Source organism: Lampetra fluviatilis, unplaced genomic scaffold (assembly GCF_964198595.1).
Source record: "Lampetra fluviatilis unplaced genomic scaffold, kcLamFluv1.1 SCAFFOLD_1272, whole genome shotgun sequence".
NCBI classification, from domain to species: Eukaryota; Metazoa; Chordata; class Hyperoartia; order Petromyzontiformes; family Petromyzontidae; genus Lampetra; species Lampetra fluviatilis.
The window spans coordinates 1-22840 of record NW_027620736.1 but is presented as its reverse complement, the minus strand read 5'-3'; the positions used below and the strand labels follow the sequence as shown (position 1 = coordinate 22840).

The 22840-nt window shown below is 59.5% G+C and overlaps 1 protein-coding gene across 1 annotated transcript; it reads right to left on the bottom strand.

The window, feature by feature from the left end:
* Nucleotides 1–456: 456 nt before the first annotated feature.
* LOC144954335 (nipped-B-like protein A) lies at nucleotides 457–22264 on the bottom strand (the record flags this gene model as incomplete). The annotated part of the gene is made up of 5 exons (XM_078884853.1): nucleotides 457–522; nucleotides 10492–10616; nucleotides 16450–16689; nucleotides 19708–19798; nucleotides 21975–22264. Coding segments are annotated over 5 exons (812 nt in total), but the record flags the coding sequence as incomplete, so codon positions are not given.
* Nucleotides 22265–22840: the final 576 nt, after the last annotated feature.

Sequence of the window (22840 nt, the reverse complement as noted above, 5' to 3'; positions counted from 1 at the left end):
GAGTGAGTGGTGAGTGTGGTGAGTGAGTGAGTAAGTGGTGAGTGTGGTGAGTGAGTGAGTGGAGAGTGTGGTGAGTGAGTGGTGAGTGAGTGGTGAGTGAGTGGTGAGTGAGTGGTGAGTGAGTGGTGAGTGAGTTGTGAGTGAGCGTGGTGAGTGAGTGGTGAGTGAGTGTGGTGAGTGAGTGAGTGGTGAGCGTGGTGAGTGAGTGAGTGGTGAGCATGGTGAGTGAGTGAGTGGTGAGTGAGTGGTGAGTATCACCTGTACAGGATGCACGAGGCCCTGGTTGAGTGTCAATGTCTCGGTGAGTGGTGAGTGAGTGAGTGGTGAGTGAGTGAGTGGTGAGTGTGGTGAGTGAGTGAGTGGTGAGCCTGGTGAGTGTGGTGAGTGAGTGAGTAAGTGGTGAGTGTGGTGAGTGAGTGAGTGGTGAGTGAGTGGTGAGTGAGTGGTGAGTATCACCTGTACAGGATGCACGAGGCCCTGGTTGAGTGTGAGCCACACCACGTTCAGGGCAGAGTTCCGCACCTGCAAAGGCAAAGACAAAGGCACCCTGTGTAGCCTGCCACGAGCTGATGGGGCAAGTGCTGCAAGCTAGTAGTGTGTGAGTTAGTGAGTGAGTGGGTGAGTGAGTGAGTGGTGAGTGAGTGAGTGGGTGAGTGAGTGAGTGAGTGAGTGAATGGGTGAGTGAGTGAGTGAGTGGGTGAGTGAGTGAGTGGTGAGTGAGTGAGTGGGTGAGTGAGTGGGTGAGTGAGTGAGTGGTGAGTGAATGAGTGGTGAGTGAGTGGATGGGTGAGTGAGTGGTGAGTGAGTGAGTTGGTGATTGGGTGAGTGGGTGAGTGAGTGGGTGAGTGAGTGGTGAGTGAGTGAGTGAGTGGTGAGTGAGTGAGTGGTGAGTGAGTGGGTAAGTGGGTTGGTGAGTGAGTGATGTGTGAGTAGTGAGTGAGTTGGTGAGTGAGTGAGTGGGTGGTTGGGTGAGTGAGTGGGTGAGTGAGTGGGTAAGTGGGTTGGTGAGTGAGTGAGTTGGTGAGTGAGTGAGTGGGTGAGTGAGTGGTGAGTGAGTGGGTAAGTGGGTTGGTGAGTGAGTGAGTTGGTGAGTGGGTGAGTGATGTGTGAGTAGTGAGCGAGGAGTGAGTGAGTGAGTGAGTGGGTGAGTGAGTGGTGAGTGAGTGGTGAGTGAGTGGGTGAGTGAGTGGTGAGTGAGTGGGTGAGTGAGTAGTGAGTGAGTTGGTGAGTGAGTGGGTGAGTGAGTGGTGAGTGAGTGGGTGAGTGAGTGGTGAGTGAGTGGGTGAGTGAGTAGTGAGTGAGTTGGTGAGTGAGTGGGTGAGTGAGTGGTGAGTGAGTGGGTGAGTGAGTAGTGAGTGAGTTGGTGAGTGGGTGAGTGATGTGTGAGTAGTGAGTGAGTTGGTGAGTGAGTGGTGAGTGAGTGGGTGAGTGAGTAGTGAGTGAGTTGGTGAGTGAGTGGGTGAGTGAGTGGTGAGTGAGTGGGTGAGTGAGTAGTGAGTGAGTTGGTGAGTGGGTGAGTGATGTGTGAGTAGTGAGTGAGTGAGTGGGTGAGTGAGTGGGTGAGTGAGTGGGTAAGTGGGTTGGTGAGTGAGTGGTGAGTGAGTGGGTGAGTGAGTGAGTTGGTGAGTGGGTGAGTGAGTTGGTGAGTGAGTTAGTGAGTGAGTGGTGAGTGAGTTGGTGAGTGGGTGGGTGAATGAGTGTGTGACTGAGTGATTAACTGAGTGACTGATTGAGTGAGTGACTGATTGAGTGAATGTGTAGTGAGTGAGTGATTGAGTGAGTGAGTGATTGAGTGAGTGATTGAGTGAGTGAGTGAGTAGGTTGGTGGGTGAGCGAGTGAGTGAGCAAGCGAGCGAGTAGGTTGGTGAGCGGCGTGGTGAGCAGCGTGGTGAGTAGTTTGGTGAGCGGCGTGGTGAGTAGTTTGGTGAGCGGCGTGGTGAGTAGGTTGGTGAGCGGCGTGGTGAGCAGCGTGGTGAGTAGTTTGGTGAGCAGCGTGGTGAGTAGTTTGGTGAGCGGCGTGGTGAGTAGGTTGGTGAGCGGCGTGGTGAGCAGCGTGGTGAGTAGTTTGGTGAGCAGCGTGGTGAGTAGTTTGGTGAGCGGCGTGGTGAGTAGGTTGGTGAGCGGCGTGGTGAGTAGTTTGGTGAGCGGCGTGGTGAGTAGTTTGGTGAGCGGCGTGGTGAGTAGGTTGGTGAGCGGCGTGGTGAGTAGTTTGGTGAGCGGCGTGGTGAGTAGGTTGGTGAGCGGCGTGGTGAGTAGTTTGGTGAGCAGCGTGGTGAGTAGTTTGGTGAGCGGCGTGGTGAGTAGGTTGGTGAGCGGCGTGGTGAGTAGGTTGGTGAGCGGCGTGGTGAGTAGTTTGGTGAGCAGCGTGGTGAGTAGTTTGGTGAGCGGCGTGGTGAGTAGGTTGGTGAGCGGCGTGGTGAGTAGTTTGGTGAGCAGCGTGGTGAGTAGTTTGGTGAGCGGCGTGGTGAGTAGTTTGGTGAGCGGCGTGGTGAGTAGGTTGGTGAGCGGCGTGGTGAGTAGTTTGGTGAGCGGCGTGGTGAGTAGTTTGGTGAGCAGCGTGGTGAGTAGTTTGGTGAGCGGCGTGGTGAGTAGTTTGGTGAGCAGCGTGGTGAGTAGTTTGGTGAGCGGCGTGGTGAGTAGTTTGGTGAGCGGCGTGGTGAGTAGTTTGGTGAGCGGCGTGGTGAGTAGGTTGGTGAGCGGCGTGGTGAGTAGTTTGGTGAGCAGCGTGGTGAGTAGTTTGGTGAGCGGCGTGGTGAGTAGGTTGGTGAGCGGCGTGGTGAGTAGGTTGGTGAGCGGCGTGGTGAGTAGTTTGGTGAGCGGCGTGGTGAGTAGGTTGGTGAGCGGCGTGGTGAGTAGTTTGGTGAGCGGCGTGGTGAGTAGTTTGGTGAGCGGCGTGGTGAGTAGTTTGGTGAGCGGCGTGGTGAGTAGTTTGGTGAGCGGCGTGGTGAGTAGTTTGGTGAGCGGCGTGGTGAGTAGTTTGGTGAGCAGCGTGGTGAGTAGTTTGGTGAGCGGCGTGGTGAGTAGTTTGGTGAGCGGCGTGGTGAGTAGTTTGGTGAGCGGCGTGGTGAGTAGTTTGGTGAGCGGCGTGGTGAGTAGTTTGGTGAGCGGCGTGGTGAGCAGCGTGGTGAGTAGTTTGGTGAGCAGCGTGGTGAGTAGTTTGGTGAGCGGCGTGGTGAGTAGGTTGGTGAGCGGCGTGGTGAGTAGTTTGGTGAGCGGCGTGGTGAGTAGGTTGGTGAGCAGCGTGGTGAGTAGTTTGGTGAGCGGCGTGGTGAGTAGGTTGGTGAGCGGCGTGGTGAGTAGTTTGGTGAGCGGCGTGGTGAGTAGTTTGGTGAGCGGCGTGGTGAGCAGCGTGGTGAGTAGTTTGGTGAGCGGCGTGGTGAGTAGGTTGGTGAGCGGCGTGGTGAGCAGCGTGGTGAGTAGTTTGGTGAGCAGCGTGGTGAGTAGTTTGGTGAGCGGCGTGGTGAGTAGGTTGGTGAGCGGCGTGGTGAGTAGTTTGGTGAGCGGCGTGGTGAGTAGGTTGGTGAGCAGCGTGGTGAGTAGTTTGGTGAGCGGCGTGGTGAGTAGGTTGGTGAGCGGCGTGGTGAGTAGTTTGGTGAGCGGCGTGGTGAGTAGTTTGGTGAGCGGCGTGGTGAGCAGCGTGGTGAGTAGTTTGGTGAGCGGCGTGGTGAGTAGGTTGGTGAGCGGCGTGGTGAGTAGGTTGGTGAGCGGCGTGGTGAGTAGTTTGGTGAGCGGCGTGGTGAGTAGTTTGGTGAGCGGCGTGGTGAGTAGGTTGGTGAGCGGCGTGGTGAGTAGGTTGGTGAGCGGCGTGGTGAGTAGGTTGGTGAGCGGCGTGGTGAGTAGGTTGGTGAGCGGCGTGGTGAGTAGGTTGGTGAGCGGCGTGGTGAGTAGGTTGGTGAGCGGCGTGGTGAGTAGGTTGGTGAGCGGCGTGGTGAGCAGCGTGGTGAGTAGTTTGGTGAGCGGCGTGGTGAGTAGGTTGGTGAGCGGCGTGGTGAGTAGGTTGGTGAGCGGCGTGGTGAGTAGTTTGGTGAGCGGCGTGGTGAGTAGGTTGGTGAGCGGCGTGGTGAGTAGTTTGGTGAGCGGCGTGGTGAGTAGTTTGGTGAGCGGCGTGGTGAGTAGTTTGGTGAGCGGCGTGGTGAGTAGTTTGGTGAGCGGCGTGGTGAGTAGTTTGGTGAGCGGCGTGGTGAGTAGTTTGGTGAGCAGCGTGGTGAGTAGTTTGGTGAGCAGCGTGGTGAGTAGTTTGGTGAGCGGCGTGGTGAGTAGTTTGGTGAGCGGCGTGGTGAGTAGTTTGGTGAGCGGCGTGGTGAGTAGTTTGGTGAGCGGCGTGGTGAGTAGTTTGGTGAGCGGCGTGGTGAGTAGTTTGGTGAGCGGCGTGGTGAGCAGCGTGGTGAGTAGGTTGGTGAGCGGCGTGGTGAGCGGCGTGGTGAGTAGTTTGGTGAGCGGCGTGGTGAAGTAGGTTGGTGAGCGGCGTGGTGAGTAGGTTGGTGAGCGGCGTGGTGAGTAGTTTGGTGAGCGGCGTGGTGAGTAGTTTGGTGAGCGGCGTGGTGAGCGGCGTGGTGAGTAGTTTGGTGAGCGGCGTGGTGAGTAGTTTGGTGAGCAGCGTGGTGAGTAGTTTGGTGAGCGGCGTGGTGAGCAGCGTGGTGAGTAGTTTGGTGAGCGGCGTGGTGAGTAGGTTGGTGAGCGGCGTGGTGAGCGGCGTGGTGAGTAGTTTGGTGAGCGGCGTGGTGAGTAGGTTGGTGAGCGGCGTGGTGAGCAGCGTGGTGAGTAGTTTGGTGAGCGGCGTGGTGAGCGGCGTGGTGAGTAGGTTGGTGAGCGGCGTGGTGAGCAGCGTGGTGAGTAGTTTGGTGAGCGGCGTGGTGAGCGGCGTGGTGAGTAGGTTGGTGAGCGGCGTGGTGAGTAGGTTGGTGAGCGGCGTGGTGAGTAGTTTGGTGAGCGGCGTGGTGAGCGGCGTGGTGAGTAGTTTGGTGAGCGGCGTGGTGAGTAGTTTGGTGAGCGGCGTGGTGAGCAGCGTGGTGAGCAGCGTGGTGAGTAGTTTGGTGAGCGGCGTGGTGAGTAGGTTGGTGAGCGGCGTGGTGAGTAGTTTGGTGAGCGGCGTGGTGAGTAGGTTGGTGAGCGGCGTGGTGAGTAGTTTGGTGAGCGGCGTGGTGAGTAGGTTGGTGAGTGGCGTGGTGAGTAGTTTGGTGAGCGGCGTGGTGAGTAGGTTGGTGAGCGGCGTGGTGAGTAGTTTGGTGAGCGGCGTGGTGAGTAGTTTGGTGAGCGGCGTGGTGAGTAGGTTGGTGAGCTGGCGTGGTGAGTAGTTTGGTGAGCGGCGTGGTGAGTAGTTTGGTGAGCGGCGTGGTGAGTAGGTTGGTGAGCGGCGTGGTGAGTAGGTTGGTGAGTGGCGTGGTGAGTAGTTTGGTGAGCGGCGTGGTGAGTAGGTTGGTGAGCGGCGTGGTGAGTAGTTTGGTGAGCGGCGTGGTGAGTAGTTTGGTGAGCGGCGTGGTGAGTAGTTTGGTGAGCGGCGTGGTGAGTAGTTTGGTGAGCGGCGTGGTGAGTAGTTTGGTGAGCGGCGTGGTGAGTAGTTTGGTGAGCGGCGTGGTGAGTAGTTTGGTGAGCGGCGTGGTGAGTAGTTTGGTGAGCGGCGTGGTGAGTAGTTTGGTGAGCGGCGTGGTGAGTAGGTTGGTGAGCGGCGTGGTGAGTAGTTTGGTGAGCGGCGTGGTGAGTAGTTTGGTGAGCGGCGTGGTGAGTAGTTTGGTGAGCGGCGTGGTGAGTAGGTTGGTGAGCGGCGTGGTGAGTAGTTTGGTGAGCGGCGTGGTGAGTAGTTTGGTGAGCAGCGTGGTGAGTAGTTTGGTGAGCGGCGTGGTGAGTAGTTTGGTGAGCGGCGTGGTGAGTAGTTTGGTGAGCGGCGTGGTGAGTAGTTTGGTGAGCGGCGTGGTGAGTAGGTTGGTGAGCGGCGTGGTGAGTAGGTTGGTGAGCGGCGTGGTGAGTAGTTTGGTGAGCGGCGTGGTGAGTAGGTTGGTGAGCGGCGTGGTGAGTAGGTTGGTGAGCGGCGTGGTGAGTAGGTTGGTGAGCGGCGTGGTGAGTAGGTTGGTGAGCGGCGTGGTGAGTAGGTTGGTGAGCGGCGTGGTGAGTAGGTTGGTGAGCAGCGTGGTGAGTAGTTTGGTGAGCAGCGTGGTGAGTAGTTTGGTGAGCGGCGTGGTGAGTAGTTTGGTGAGCGGCGTGGTGAGTAGGTTGGTGAGCGGCGTGGTGAGTAGGTTGGTGAGCGGCGTGGTGAGTAGGTTGGTGAGCGGCGTGGTGAGCGGCGTGGTGAGTAGTTTGGTGAGCGGCGTGGTGAGTAGGTTGGTGAGCGGCGTGGTGAGTAGTTTGGTGAGCGGCGTGGTGAGTAGGTTGGTGAGCGGCGTGGTGAGTAGGTTGGTGAGCGGCGTGGTGAGCGGCGTGGTGAGTAGTTTGGTGAGCGGCGTGGTGAGTAGTTTGGTGAGCGGCGTGGTGAGTAGGTTGGTGAGCGGCGTGGTGAGTAGGTTGGTGAGCGGCGTGGTGAGTAGTTTGGTGAGCGGCGTGGTGAGTAGGTTGGTGAGCGGCGTGGTGAGTAGGTTGGTGAGCGGCGTGGTGAGCAGCGTGGTGAGTAGTTTGGTGAGCGGCGTGGTGAGTAGTTTGGTGAGCGGCGTGGTGAGTAGGTTGGTGAGCGGCGTGGTGAGTAGTTTGGTGAGCGGCGTGGTGAGTAGTTTGGTGAGCGGCGTGGTGAGTAGGTTGGTGAGCGGCGTGGTGAGTAGGTTGGTGAGCGGCGTGGTGAGTAGGTTGGTGAGCGGCGTGGTGAGTAGGTTGGTGAGCGGCGTGGTGAGCAGCGTGGTGAGTAGGTTGGTGAGCGGCGTGGTGAGTAGTTTGGTGAGCGGCGTGGTGAGTAGTTTGGTGAGCGGCGTGGTGAGTAGGTTGGTGAGCGGCGTGGTGAGTAGGTTGGTGAGCGGCGTGGTGAGTAGGTTGGTGAGCGGCGTGGTGAGTAGTTTGGTGAGCAGCGTGGTGAGTAGTTTGGTGAGCGGCGTGGTGAGTAGTTTGGTGAGCGGCGTGGTGAGTAGTTTGGTGAGCGGCGTGGTGAGTAGGTTGGTGAGCGGCGTGGTGAGCAGCGTGGTGAGTAGGTTGGTGAGCAGCGTGGTGAGTAGGTTGGTGAGCGGCGTGGTGAGCGGCGTGGTGAGTAGGTTGGTGAGCAGCGTGGTGAGTAGTTTGGTGAGCGGCGTGGTGAGTAGCGTGGTGAGTAGTTTGGTGAGCGGCGTGGTGAGCGGCGTGGTGAGTAGGTTGGTGAGCGGCGTGGTGAGTAGTTTGGTGAGCGGCGTGGTGAGCAGCGTGGTGAGTAGTTTGGTGAGCGGCGTGGTGAGTAGGTTGGTGAGCGGCGTGGTGAGCGGCGTGGTGAGTAGGTTGGTGAGCGGCGTGGTGAGCGGCGTGGTGAGTAGGTTGGTGAGCGGCGTGGTGAGTAGGTTGGTGAGCGGCGTGGTGAGCGGCGTGGTGAGTAGGTTGGTGAGCGGCGTGGTGAGTAGGTTGGTGAGCGGCGTGGTGAGCGGCGTGGTGAGTAGGTTGGTGAGCGGCGTGGTGAGCGGCGTGGTGAGTAGGTTGGTGAGCGGCGTGGTGAGTAGGTTGGTGAGCGGCGTGGTGAGCAGCGTGGTGAGTAGTTTGGTGAGCGGCGTGGTGAGTAGGTTGGTGAGCGGCGTGGTGAGTAGGTTGGTGAGCGGCGTGGTGAGTAGTTTGGTGAGCGGCGTGGTGAGCAGCGTGGTGAGCGGCGTGGTGAGCGGCGTGGTGAGTAGGTTGGTGAGCAGCGTGGTGAGTAGGTTGGTGAGCGGCGTGGTGAGCAGCGTGGTGAGTAGGTTGATGAGCAGCGTGGTGAGTAGTTTGGTGAGCGGCGTGGTGAGTAGCGTGGTGAGTAGTTTGGTGAGCGGCGTGGTGAGCGGCGTGGTGAGTAGGTTGGTGAGCGGCGTGGTGAGCAGCGTGGTGAGTAGTTTGGTGAGCGGCGTGGTGAGCAGCGTGGTGAGTAGGTTGGTGAGCGGCGTGGTGAGCGGCGTGGTGAGTAGGTTGGTGAGCGGCGTGGTGAGCGGCGTGGTGAGTAGGTTGGTGAGCGGCGTGGTGAGTAGGTTGGTGAGCGGCGTGGTGAGCAGCGTGGTGAGTAGGTTGGTGAGCGGCGTGGTGAGTAGTTTGGTGAGCGGCGTGGTGAGTAGTTTGGTGAGCGGCGTGGTGAGCAGCGTGGTGAGCGGCGTGGTGAGCGGCGTGGTGAGTAGGTTGGTGAGCAGCGTGGTGAGTAGGTTGGTGAGCGGCGTGGTGAGCGGCGTGGTGAGTAGGTTGGTGAGCGGCGTGGTGAGCGGCGTGGTGAGTAGTTTGGTGAGCGGCGTGGTGAGCAGCGTGGTGAGTAGGTTGGTGAGCGGCGTGGTGAGTAGGTTGGTGAGCGGCGTGGTGAATAGTTTGGTGAGCGGCGTGGTGAGTAGTTTGGTGAGCGGCGTGGTGAGTAGTTTGGTGAGCGGCGTGGTGAGTAGGTTGGTGAGCAGCGTGGTGAGCGGCGTGGTGAGTAGGTTGGTGAGCGGCGTGGTGAGTAGTTTGGTGAGCGGCGTGGTGAGTAGTTTGGTGAGCGGCGTGGTGAGTAGTTTGGTGAGCGGCGTGGTGACTAGTTTGGTGAGCGGCGTGGTGAGTAGTTTGGTGAGCGGCGTGGTGAGTAGTTTGGTGAGCGGCGTGGTGAGCAGCGTGGTGAGTAGTTTGGTGAGCGGCGTGGTGAGCGGCGTGGTGAGTAGTTTGGTGAGCGGCGTGGTGAGTAGTTTGGTGAGCGGCGTGGTGAGTAGGTTGGTGAGCGGCGTGGTGAGTAGGTTGGTGAGCGGCGTGGTGAGTAGGTTGGTGAGCGGCGTGGTGAGTAGTTTGGTGAGCAGCGTGGTGAGTAGTTTGGTGAGCGGCGTGGTGAGTAGTTTGGTGAGCGGCGTGGTGAGTAGGTTGGTGAGCGGCGTGGTGAGTAGTTTGGTGAGCGGCGTGGTGAGCGGCGTGGTGAGTAGTTTGGTGAGCGGCGTGGTGAGTAGGTTGGTGAGCGGCGTGGTGAGTAGGTTGGTGAGCGGCGTGGTGAGCGGCGTGGTGAGTAGGTTGGTGAGCAGCGTGGTGAGTAGTTTGGTGAGCGGCGTGGTGAGTAGCGTGGTGAGTAGTTTGGTGAGCGGCGTGGTGAGCGGCGTGGTGAGTAGGTTGGTGAGCGGCGTGGTGAGTAGGTTGGTGAGCGGCGTGGTGAGCAGCGTGGTGAGTAGTTTGGTGAGCGGCGTGGTGAGCGGCGTGGTGAGTAGGTTGGTGAGCGGCGTGGTGAGCGGCGTGGTGAGTAGGTTGGTGAGCGGCGTGGTGAGCAGCGTGGTGAGTAGGTTGGTGAGCGGCGTGGTGAGTAGTTTGGTGAGCGGCGTGGTGAGTAGTTTGGTGAGCGGCGTGGTGAGCAGCGTGGTGAGCGGCGTGGTGAGCGGCGTGGTGAGTAGGTTGGTGAGCAGCGTGGTGAGTAGTTTGGTGAGCGGCGTGGTGAGCGGCGTGGTGAGTAGGTTGGTGAGCGGCGTGGTGAGCAGCGTGGTGAGTAGTTTGGTGAGCGGCGTGGTGAGCAGCGTGGTGAGTAGGTTGGTGAGCGGCGTGGTGAGCGGCGTGGTGAGTAGGTTGGTGAGCGGCGTGGTGAGTAGGTTGGTGAGCGGCGTGGTGAGCAGCGTGGTGAGTAGGTTGGTGAGCGGCGTGGTGAGTAGTTTGGTGAGCGGCGTGGTGAGTAGTTTGGTGAGCGGCGTGGTGAGCAGCGTGGTGAGCGGCGTGGTGAGCGGCGTGGTGAGTAGGTTGGTGAGCAGCGTGGTGAGTAGGTTGGTGAGCGGCGTGGTGAGCGGCGTGGTGAGTAGGTTGGTGAGCGGCGTGGTGAGCGGCGTGGTGAGTAGTTTGGTGAGCGGCGTGGTGAGCAGCGTGGTGAGTAGGTTGGTGAGCGGCGTGGTGAGTAGGTTGGTGAGCGGCGTGGTGAGTAGTTTGGTGAGCGGCGTGGTGAGTAGTTTGGTGAGCGGCGTGGTGAGTAGTTTGGTGAGCGGCGTGGTGAGCAGCGTGGTGAGCGGCGTGGTGAGTAGGTTGGTGAGCGGCGTGGTGAGTAGTTTGGTGAGCGGCGTGGTGAGTAGTTTGGTGAGCGGCGTGGTGAGTAGTTTGGTGAGCGGCGTGGTGACTAGTTTGGTGAGCGGCGTGGTGAGTAGTTTGGTGAGCGGCGTGGTGAGTAGTTTGGTGAGCGGCGTGGTGAGCAGCGTGGTGAGTAGTTTGGTGAGCGGCGTGGTGAGCAGCGTGGTGAGTAGTTTGGTGAGCGGCGTGGTGAGTAGGTTGGTGAGCGGCGTGGTGAGTAGTTTGGTGAGTAGGTTGGTGAGCGGCGTGGTGAGCAGCGTGGTGAGCAGCGTGGTGAGTAGTTTGGTGAGCGGCGTGGTGAGCGGCGTGGTGAGTAGGTTGGTGAGCGGCGTGGTGAGCAGCGTGGTGAGCGGCGTGGTGAGTAGGTTGGTGAGCGGCGTGGTGCGTTACCACGGCGTGGCAGTACAAGAAGCTCTCCAGCACGTTCTTGAGGTAGAGCTGCATGATGGAGCTGCTCATGCCGGAGGAGACGTCTCCCATCTCCTTGAGGTCTTCCTGCTTTGCTACCCTCATCCCTGGGGAGACACGGGGAACACACACTCACCACTACGCTCACCACTACGCTCACCACTACGCTCACCACTAGTACACTCACCACTACGCTCACCACTACGCTCACCACTACGCTCACCACTACACTCACCACTACGCTCACCACTACACTCACCACTAGTACACTCACCACTACACTCACCACTACACTCACCACTACACTCACCACTACGCTCACCACTACGCTCACCACACTCACCACTACACTCACCACTACGCTCACCACTACGCTCACCACTACGCTCACCACTAGTACACTCACCACTTAGCTCACCACTAAGCTCACCACTACGCTCACCACTACGCTCACCACTACGCTCACCACTAGTACACTCACCACTACGCTCACCACTACGCTCACCACTACGCTCACCACTACGCTCACCACTACGCTCACCACTAGTACACTCACCACCACGCTCACCACACTCACCACGCTCACCACTACACTCACCACTACACTCACCACTAGTACACTCACCACTACGCTCACCACTACGCTCACCACTACACTCACCACTACGCTCACCACTACGCTCACCACTACGCTCACCACCACACTCACCACTACGCTCACCACTAGTACACTCACCACTACGCTCACCACTACACTCACCACCACGCTCACCACTACACTCACCACTACACTCACCACTACGCTCACCACCACGCTCACCACTAGTACACTCACCACTACGCTCACCACTACGCTCACCACTACACTCACCACTACACTCACCACTACGCTCACCACTAAACTCACCACTACGCTCACCACTACACTCACCACTACGCTCACCACTACGCTCACCACTACGCTCACCACTACACTCACCACTACACTCACCACTTAGCTCACCACCACGCTCACCACACTCACCACTACGCTCACCACTACACTCACCACTACACTCACCACACTCACCACTACACTCACCACTACACTCACCACTACACTCACCACTTAGCTCACCACCACGCTCACCACACTCACCACTACACTCACCACTACACTCACCACTACGCTCACCACTACACTCACCACTACGCTCACCACTACACTCACCACCACGCTCACCACTACACTCACCACTAGTACACTCACCACTACACTCACCACCACGCTCACCACCACACTCACCACTAGTACACTCACCACTACGCTCACCACTACACTCACCACTACACTCACCACCACGCTCACCACCACGCTCACCACTACACTCACCACTACGCTCACCACTACACTCACCACTACGCTCACCACTACACTCACCACTACGCTCACCACTACGCTCACCACACTCACCACTAGTACACTCACCACTACACTCACCACTACGCTCACCACTACGCTCACCACTACGCTCACCACTACACTCACCACCACACTCACCACCACACTCACCACTACACTCACCACTACGCTCACCACTACACTCACCACTACGCTCACCACACTCACCACTACACTCACCACTAGTACACTCACCACTTAGCTCACCACCACACTCACCACTAGTACACTCACCACTACGCTCACCACTACACTCACCACTACGCTCACCACTACGCTCACCACTAGTACACTCACCACTACTACACTCACCACCACACTCACCACTACACTCACCACTAGTACGCTCACCACTACGCTCACCACTACGCTCACCACTAGTACACTCACCACTACGCTCACTACTACGCTCACCACTACGCTCACCACTAGTACACTCACCACTTAGCTCACCACACTCACCACTACACTCACCACTACGCTCACCACTAGTACACTCACCACTTAGCTCACCACACTCACCACTACACTCACCACTACACTCACCACTAGTACACTCACCACAGCTCACCACACTCACCACTACACTCACCACTACACTCACCACTAGTACACTCACCACTTAGCTCACCACACTCACCACTACGCTCACCACTACACTCACCACTAGTACACTCACCACTACGCTCACCACTACACTCACCACTACACTCACCACTAGTACACTCACCACTTAGCTCACCACCACGCTCACCACACTCACCACTACACTCACCACTACACTCACCACTACGCTCACCACTAGTACACTCACCACTTAGCTCACCACCACGCTCACCACACTCACCACCACGCTCACCACTACACTCACCACTACGCTCACCACTACACTCACCACTAGTACACTCACCACTTAGCTCACCACCACGCTCACCACACTCACCACTACACTCACCATTACACTCACCACTACACTCACCACTACACTCACCACTAGTACACTCACCACTTAGCTCACCACCACGCTCACAACACTCACCACTACACTCACCACTAGTACACTCACCACTTAGCTCACCACCACGCTCACCACACTCACCACTACACTCACCACTACACTCACCACTACACTCACCACTACACTCACCACTAGTACACTCACCACTTAGCTCACCACCACGCTCACCACACTCACCACTACACTCACCACTACACTCACCACTACACTCACCACTACACTCACCACTACACTCACCACTAGTACACTCACCACCACGCTCACCACACTCACCACTACACTCACCACTACGCTCACCACTACACTCACCACTAGTACACTCACCACTTAGCTCACCACCACGCTCACCACACTCACCACTACACTCACCACTACACTCACCACTACGCTCACCACTACACTCACCACTAGTACACTCACCACTTAGCTCACCACCACGCTCACCACACTCACCACTACACTCACCACTACACTCACCACTACGCTCACCACTACACTCACCACTACGCTCACCACTACACTCACCACTAGTACACTCACCACTTAGCTCACCACCACGCTCACCACACTCACCACTACACTCACCACTACACTCACCACTACGCTCACCACTAGTACACTCACCACTAGTACACTCACCACTAGTACACTCACCACTTAGCTCACCACCACGCTCACCACACTCACCACTACACTCACCACTACACTCACCACTAGTACACTCACCACTTAGCTCACCACCACGCTCACCACACTCACCACTACACTCACCACTACGCTCACCACTACACTCACCACTAGTACACTCACCACTTAGCTCACCACCACGCTCACCACACTCACCACTACACTCACCATTACACTCACCACTACACTCACCACTACGCTCACCACTAGTACACTCACCACTTAGCTCACCACCACGCTCACCACACTCACCACTACACTCACCACTACACTCACCACTACGCTCACCACTACACTCACCACTACACTCACCACTACACTCACCACTAGTACACTCACCACTTAGCTCACCACCACGCTCACCACACTCACCACTACACTCACCATTACACTCACCACTACACTCACCACTACACTCACCACTGCACTCACCACTGCACTCACCACTTAGCTCACCACCACGCTCACCACACTCACCACTACACTCACCATTACACTCACCACTACACTCACCACTACGCTCACCACTAGTACACTCACCACTTAGCTCACCACCACGCTCACCACACTCACCACTACACTCACCACTACACTCACCACTACGCTCACCACTACACTCACCACTACACTCACCACTAGTACACTCACCACTTAGCTCACCACCACGCTCACCACACTCACCACTACACTCACCACTACACTCACCACTACGCTCACCACTAGTACACTCACCACTTAGCTCACCACCACGCTCACCACACTCACCACTACACTCACCACTACACTCACCACTACGCTCACCACTACACTCACCACTAGTACACTCACCACTTAGCTCACCACCACGCTCACCACACTCACCACTACACTCACCATTACACTCACCACTACACTCACCACTACACTCACCACTACACTCACCACTGCACTCACCACTTAGCTCACCACTACACTCCTGCTTAGCAACCCTCATCCCTGGGCACACACGGGGAATGATACACTCACCACTGCACTCACCACTGCACTCACCACTAGTACACTCACCACTGCACTCACCACTGCACTCACCACTGCACTCACCACCAGTACACTCACCACTAGTACACTCACCACTAGTACACTCACCACTAGTACACTCACCACCACACTCACCACCACACTCACCACCACACTCACCACCACACTCACCACCACACTCACCACCACGCTCACCACTTAGCTCACCACCACGCTCACCACACTCACCACGCTCACCACCACGCTCACCACCACGCTCACCACCACGCTCACCACCACGCTCACCACCACGCTCACCACACTCACCACCACACTCACCACCACACTCACCACCACCACACTCACCACACTCACCACCACACTCACCACCACACTCACCACCACACTCACCACCACACTCACCACCACACTCACCACTAGTACACTCACCACTACCCTCACCACACTCACCACCACGCTCACCACCACGCTCACCACCACACTCACCACACTCACCACCACACTCACCACCACCACACTCACCACACTCACCACCACACTCACCACCACACTCACCACCACACTCACCACTACAACACTCACCACTACCCTCACCACACTCACCACTACGCTCATCACTACGCTCACCACACTCACCACCACACTCACCACCACACTCACCACCACACTCACCACCACACTCACCACTACACTCACCACTACACTCCTGCTTAGCAACCCTCATCCCTGGGCACACACGGGGAAGGATACGTTCACCACCATGCTCACCACTGCACTCACCACACTCACCACTGAGCTCACCACTACCCTCACCACTACCCTCACCACTGCACTCACCACTACGCTCACCACTACCCTCACCACTACCCTCACCACTCCTGTGAAGACAGACTGACACCCCACAGGAAAGACCGGCTCACCAATATGCTCACCACTTATACACTCACCAATACATAAGCGAGTGGTGGGTGGGTGAGTGGGTGAGTGGGTGAGTGAGTGGATGAATGAGTGGGTGGGTGAATAGGTGAGTGGGTGGGTGGGTGAGTGGGTGAGTGGGTGAGTGGGTGAGTGAGTGGACGATTGAGTGGGTGGGTGGGTGACTAGGTGAGTGGGTGGGTAGGTGAGTGGGTGAGTGAGTGGATGAATGAGTGGGCGAGTGGGTGAGTGGGTGAGTGAATGGGTGACTGAATGGGTGACCGAGTGACCCAGTGGGTGACAGAGTGGGTGAGTGAGTGACCCAGCGGGTGACACAGTGAGCGAGCTGGTGAGCGAGCGGGGTGAGCGAGTGAGTGAGCGAGCTGGTGAGCGAGTGGGTGAGCGAGTGAGCGAGTGGGTGAGCGAGCGGGTGAGCGAGCGGGTGAGCGAGCTAGTGAGCGAGCTGGTGAGTGAGCGGGTGAGCGAGCTGGTGAGCGAGCGGGGTGAGCGAGCTGGTGAGCGAGCGGGTGAGCGAGCTGGTGAGCGAGTCAGTGAGCGAGTGAGCGAGTGGATGAGCGAGTGGGTGAGCAAGCTGGTGAGCGAGCGGGTGAGCGAGCGGGTGAGCGAGCGGATGAGCGAGCGGGTGAGCGAGTGGGTGAGCGAGCAGGTGAGCGAGCGGGTGAGCGAGCGGGGGAGCGAGCGGGGTGAGCGATCGGGCGAGCGAGTGGGCGTACGGATGAGCGAGCTGTTGAGTGAGTGAGCGAGCGAGCCGGTGAGCGAGTGGGTGAGTGAGCGGGTGAGCGAAGCGAGCGATCAAGTGGGCGAGCGAGCGCTGCTACGTGGTGATCCACCCCTCACTCACAGTCCTTGTCGGCTTTCTGCATGCGGTGGTCCTCCTCCTGCAGGTAGTTCTGTAGGTTCTTGAGCACCTGGTTCTTGAGAGCCATGGAGGTGGACGCCGCCGAGAAGGACGACGTGAAGGACGAGGTGGTGGTGGACGTGGTGGTGGACGAGGTGGTGGTGGTGGAGTTGAGGATTCCATTGTACAGGAGTCGGACCTCCTTCTCGAACATCAGAGCCGGATGCTGGATAAAGCAAAAGCCTGCACAGACACAGATCAAGTGCTGTCAGTGGCACCTACACACAGACAAAGGTCCCCCGTGTAGCCTCTAGCAGGCTGTAGGGGCAAGTGCTGTCAGTGGCACCTACACACAGACAAAGGTCCCCCGTGTAGCCTCTAGCAGGCTGTAGGGGCAAGTGCTGTCAGTGGCACCTACACACAGACAAAGGTCCCCCGTGTAGCCTCTAGCAGGCTGTAGGGGCAAGTGCTGTCAGTGGCACCTACACACAGACAAAGGTCCCCCGTGTAGCCTCTAGCAGGCTGTAGGGGCAAGTGCTGTCAGTGGCACCTACACACAGACAAAGGTCCCCCGTGTAGCCTCTAGCAGGCTGTAGGGGCAAGTGCTGTCAGTGGCACCTACACACAGACAAAGGTCCCCCGTGTAGCCTCTAGCAGGCTGTAGGGGCAAGTGCTGTCGGTGGCAGCTACACACAGATGTGGTGGTGAGGGTGGTGGTGGTCAGGGTGGTGGTGAGGGTGGTGGTGAGGGTGGTGGTGAGGATGGTGGTGAGGGTGGTGGTGGTGAGGGTGAGGTGGTGGTGGTGGTGAGCTGGTGGTGAGGGTGGTGGTGGTGAGGTGGTAGTGATGGTGGTGAGGGTGGTGAGCTGGTGGTGAGGTGGTGGTGGTGGTAGTGATGGTGGTGAGTTGGTGAGCTGGTGGTGAGTGTGGTGAGGTGGAGGTGAGGTGGTGGTGGTGAGGGTGGTGGTGGTGAGGTGGTGGTGGTGAGGTGGTGGTGAGCGTGGTGATGGTGGTGAGGATGTGGTGGTGAGGTGGTGAGGGTGAGGTGGTGAGGTGGTAGTGATGGTGGTGAGGGTGGTGAGCTGGTGGTGAGGTGGTGGTGGTGGTAGTGATGGTGGTGAGTTGGTGAGCTGGTGGTGAGTGTGGTGAGGTGGAGGTGGTGGTGGTGAGGGTGGTGGTGGTGAGGTGGTGGTGGTGAGGTGGTGGTGAGCGTGGTGATGGTGGTGAGGATGTGGTGAGGTGGTGAGGGTGAGGTGGTGAGCGTGGTGGTGAGGTGGTGGTGAGCGTGGTGATGGTGGTGAGGATGTGGTGGTGAGGTGATGAGGGTGAGGTGGTGAGCGTGGTGGTGAGCGTGGTGATGGTGGTGAGGATGTGGTGGTGAGGTGGTGAGGGTGAGGTGGTGAGCGTGGTGGTGAGCGTGGTGATGGTGGTGAGGATGTGGTGGTGAGGTGGTGAGCGTGGTGGTGAGCGTGGTGATGGTGGTGAGGATGTGGTGGTGAGGTGGTGAGGGTGAGGTGGTGAGCGTGGTGGTGAGCGTGGTGATGGTGGTGAGGATGTGGTGGTGAGGTGGTGAGGGTGAGGTGGTGAGCGTGGTGGTGAGCGTGGTGATGGTGGTGAGGATGTGGTGGTGAGGTGGTGAGGGTGAGGTGGTGAGCGTGGTGGTGAGCGTGGTGATGGTGGTGAGGATGTGGTGGTGAGGTGGTGAGGGTGAGGTGGTGAGCGTGGTGGTGAGCGTGGTGATGGTGGTGAGGATGTGGTGGTGAGGTGGTGAGGGTGAGGTGGTGGTGAGCGTGGTGATGGTGGTGAGGATGTGGTGGTGAGGTGGTGAGGGTGAGGTGGTGAGCGTGGTGGTGAGCGTGGTGATGGTGGTGAGGATGTGGTGGTGAGGTGGTGAGGGTGAGGTGGTGAGCGTGGTGGTGAGCGTGGTGATGGTGGTGAGGATGTGGTGGTGAGGTGGTGAGGGTGAGGTGGTGAGCGTGGTGGTGAGCGTGGTGATGGTGGTGAGGATGTGGTGGTGAGGTGGTGAGGGTGAGGTGGTGAGCGTGGTGGTGAGCGTGGTGATGGTGGTGAGGATGTGGTGGTGAGGTGGTGAGGGTGAGGTGGTGAGCGTGGTGGTGAGCGTGGTGATGGTGGTGAGGATGTGGTGGTGAGGTGGTGAGGGTGAGGTGGTGAGCGTGGTGGTGAGCGTGGTGATGAGGTGGTGGTGAGCGTGGTGATGGTGGTGAGGATGTGGTGGTGAGGTGGTGAGGGTGAGGTGGTGAGCGTGGTGGTGAGCGTGGTGATGGTGGTGAGGATGTGGTGGTGAGGTGGTGAGGGTGAGGTGGTGAGCGTGGTGGTGAGCGTGGTGATGGTGGTGAGGATGTGGTGGTGAGGTGGTGAGGGTGAGGTGGTGAGCGTGGTGGTGAGCGTGGTGATGGTGGTGAGGATGTGGTGGTGAGGTGGTGAGGGTGAGGTGGTGAGCGTGGTGGTGAGCGTGGTGATGGTGGTGAGGATGTGGTGGTGATGGTGGTGAGGGTGAGGTGGTGAGCGTGGTGGTGAGCGTGGTGGTGAGGTGGTGGTGAGCGTGGTGATGGTGGTGAGGATGTGGTGGTGAGGTGGTGAGGGTGAGGTGGTGAGCGTGGTGGTGAGCGTGGTGATGGTGGTGAGGATGTGGTGGTGAGGTGGTGAGGGTGAGGTGGTGAGCGTGGTGGTGAGCGTGGTGATGGTGGTGAGGATGTGGTGGTGAGGTGGTGAGGGTGAGGTGGTGAGGTGGTGGTGAGCGTGGTGATGGTGGTGAGGATGTGGTGGTGAGGTGGTGAGGGTGAGGTGGTGAGGTGGTGGTGAGCGTGGTGATGGTGGTGAGGATGTGGTGGTGAGGTGGTGAGGGTGAGGTGGTGAGCGTGGTGGTGAGCGTGGTGATGGTGGTGAGGATGTGGTGGTGAGGTGGTGAGGGTGAGGTGGTGAGCGTGGTGGTGAGCGTGGTGATGGTGGTGAGGATGTGGTGGTGAGGTGGTGAGGGTGAGGTGGTGAGCGTGGTGGTGAGCGTGGTGGTGAGGTGGTGGTGAGCGTGGTGATGGTGGTGAGGATGTGGTGGTGAGGTGGTGAGGGTGAGGTGGTGAGCGTGGTGGTGAGCGTGGTGGTGAGCGTGGTGGTGGTGGTGAGGTGGTGAGGGTGAGGTGGTGAGCGTGGTGGTGAGCGTGGTGATGGTGGTGAGGATGTGGTGGTGAGGTGGTGAGGGTGAGGTGGTGAGCGTGGTGGTGAGCGTGGTGATGGTGGTGCTCACCCAGGCCGATGAGCGCCTTCATCTGCACCTCCTCGTCCTCGTGTTTGGTGAAGTAGAGAAGCGTCTCCAGAACCTTCTCCTTGATCACCACCTGGGGCATGGGGGGGGGGGGCACGGGGGGGGGGCACGGGGGGGGGGGGCACGGGGGGCACGGGGGGGGGCACGGGGGGCACGGGGGGGGGGGCACGGGGGGGGGGGCACGGGGGGGGGGGCACGGGGGGCACGGGGGGGGGCACGGGGGGCACGGGGGGGGGGGGCACGGGGGGGGGGGGCACGGGGGGGGGGGGAGAAAAGGGGTCATGGGCAGACCTTTGAGAGGTCTCTAGGGGTCTCTAGGGGGTCTCTAGGGGTCTCTAGGGGGTCTCTAGGGGGTCTCTAGGGGTCTCTAGGGGGTCTCTAGGGGTCTCTAGGGGTCTCTAGGGGGTCTCTAGGGGATCTCTAGGGGGTCTCTAGGGGGTCTCTAGGGGGTCTCTAGGGGTCTCTAGGGGGTGTCTAGGGGGTCTCTAGGGGTCTCTAGGGGGTCTCTAGGGGGTCTCTAGGGGGTCTCTAGGGGGTCTCTAGGGGGTCTCTAGGGGGTCTCTAGGGGGTCTCTAGGGGGTCTCTAGGGGGTCTCTAGGGGTCTCTAGGGGGTCTCTAGGGGTCTCTAGGGGGTCTCTAGGGGGTCTCTAGGGGTCTCTAGGGGGTGTCTAGGGGGTCTCTAGGGGTCTCTAGGGGGTCTCTAGGGGGTCTCTAGGGGTCTCTAGGGGTCTCTAGGGGTCTCTAGGGGGTCTCTAGGGGGTCTCTAGGGGGTCTCTAGGGGGTCTCTAGGGGGTCTCTAGGGGTCTCTAGGGGGTCTCTAGGGGTCTCTAGGGGGTCTCTAGGGGGTCTCTAGGGGGTCTCTAGGGGTCTCTAGGGGGTCTCTAGGGGTCTCTAGGGGTCTCTAGGGGTCTCTAGGGGGTCTCTAGGGGTCTCTAGGGGGTCTCTAGGGGGTCTCTAGGGGGTCTCTAAGGGTCTCTAGGGGGTCTCTAGGGGTCTCTAGGCGGTCTCTAGGGGGTCTCTAGGGGGTCTCTAGGGGGTCTCTAGGGGTCTCTAGGGGTCTCTAGGGGGTCTCTAGGGGTCTTTAGGGGGTCTCTAGGGGGTCTCTAGGGGTCTCTAGGGGGTCTCTAGGGGTCTCTAGGGGGTCTCTAGGGGGTCTCTAGGGGTCTTTAGGGGGTCTCTAGGGGGTCTCTAGGGGTCTCTAGGGGGTCTCTAGGGGGTCTCTAGGGGGTCTCTAGGGGGTCTCTAGGGGTCTCTAGGGGTCTCTAGGGGGTCTCTAGGGGTCTTTAGGGGGTCTCTAGGGGTCTCTAGGGGTCTCTAGGGGGTCTCTAGGGGTCTCTAGGGGGTCTCTAGGGGGTCTCTAGGGGTCTCTAGGGGGTCTCTAGGGGGTCTCTAGGGGTCTCTAGGGGGTCTCTAGGGGGTCTCTAGGGGTCTCTAGGGGGTCTCTAGGGGTCTCTAGGGGGTCTCTAGGGGGTCTCTAGGGGTCTCTAGGGGGTCTCTAGGGGGTCTCTAGGGGTCTCTAGGGGGTCTCTAGGGGGTCTCTAGGGGGTCTCTAGGGGGTCTCTAGGGGGTCTCTAGGGGTCTCTAGGGGGTCTCTAGGGGGTCTCTAGGTGTCTCTAGGGGTCTCTAGGGGTCTCAAGGGGTCTCAAGGGGTCTCTAGGGGTCTCTAGGGGTCTCAAGGGGTCTCTAGGGGTCTCTAGGGGGTCTCTAGGGGTCTTTAGGGGGTCTCTAGGGGTCTCTAGGGGTCTCTAGGGGGTCTCTAGGGGTCTCTAGGGGTCTCTAGGGGGGTCTCTAGGGGGTCTCTAGGGGGTCTCTAGGGGGTCTCTAGGGGGTCTCTAGGGGGTCTCTAGGGGTCTCTAGGGGTCTCTAGGGGGTCTCTAGGGGTCTTTAGGGGGTCTCTAGGGGGTCTCTAGGGGGTCTCTAGGGGTCTCTAGGGGTCTCTAGGGGTCTCTAGGGGGTCTAGGGGTCTTCTAGGGGGTCTCTAGGGGGTCTCTAGGGGGTCTCTAGGGGGTCTCTAGGGGGTCTCTAGGGGTCTCTAGGGGGTCTCTAGGGGTCTCTAGGGGGTCTCTAGGGGGTCTCTAGGGGTCTCTAGGGGGTCCTCTAGGGGGTCTCTAGGGGGTCTCTAGGGGTCTCTAGGGGGTCTCTAGGGGGTCTCTAGGGGGTCTCTAGGGGGTCTCTAGGTGTCTCTAGGGGTCTCTAGGGGGTCTCTAGGGGGTCTCTAGGGCGTCCACTAAGGGGGTCCCCCCCAGTACCTTGGTGCTGGGCCCCTTGAACTGGTGGAGGTCAAAATCGAAGTGTCTGCACAGCGCTCCCACCGTGAAGAGAGCCCTGAGCAACGTGGGCTTGTGGTGAGCGGAGGGGTGAGCGGAGGGGTGAGCAGTGGGGTGAGCGGTGGGGGTGAGCGGTGGGGTGAGCGGTGGGTGTGAGCGGTGGGGTGAGCGGTGGGGTGAGCGGTGGGGTGAGCGGTGGGGTGAGGAGGGGTTTGAGGAGGGGGGGGTGGAGGCTGACTGGGAGTGCTCCCCACGTAGCTTCACCAGGGCACCTGTAACATCACACACAGCAGAGGGTGAGTGGGTGGGTGGGTGGGTGAGTGGGTGGGTGGGTGGGTGGGTGAGTGTGTGGGTGGGTGGGTGGGTGAGTGTGTGGGTGTGTGGGTGGGTGGGTGAGTGGGTGGGTGGGTGAGTGGGTGGGTGGGTGAGTGAGTGGGTGGGTGGGTGGGTGGGTGGGTGAGTGGTGGTGGGTGGGTGAGTGTGTGGGTGGGTGAGTGGGTGGGTGAGTGTGTGGGTGAGTGTGTGGGTGGGTGGGTGGGTGGGTGGGTGAGTGTGGTGGGTGGGTGGGTGAGTGTGTGGGTGGGTGGGTGAGTGGGTGGGTGGGTGTGTGGGTGGGTGGGTGAGTGTGTGGGTGGGTGAGTGTGTGGGTGGGTGGGTGAGTGGGTGGTGGGTGGGTGAGTGGGTGGGTGGGTGGGTGGGTGAGTGGGTGGAGTGGGGTGGGTGGGTGGGTGAGTGGGTGGGTGGGTGGGTGAGTGGAGGTGGGTGTGAGTGTGTGGGTGAGTGTGTGGGTGGTGGGTGGGTGGGTGAGTGTGTGGGTGGGTGGGTGAGTGTGTGGGTGGGTGGGTGAG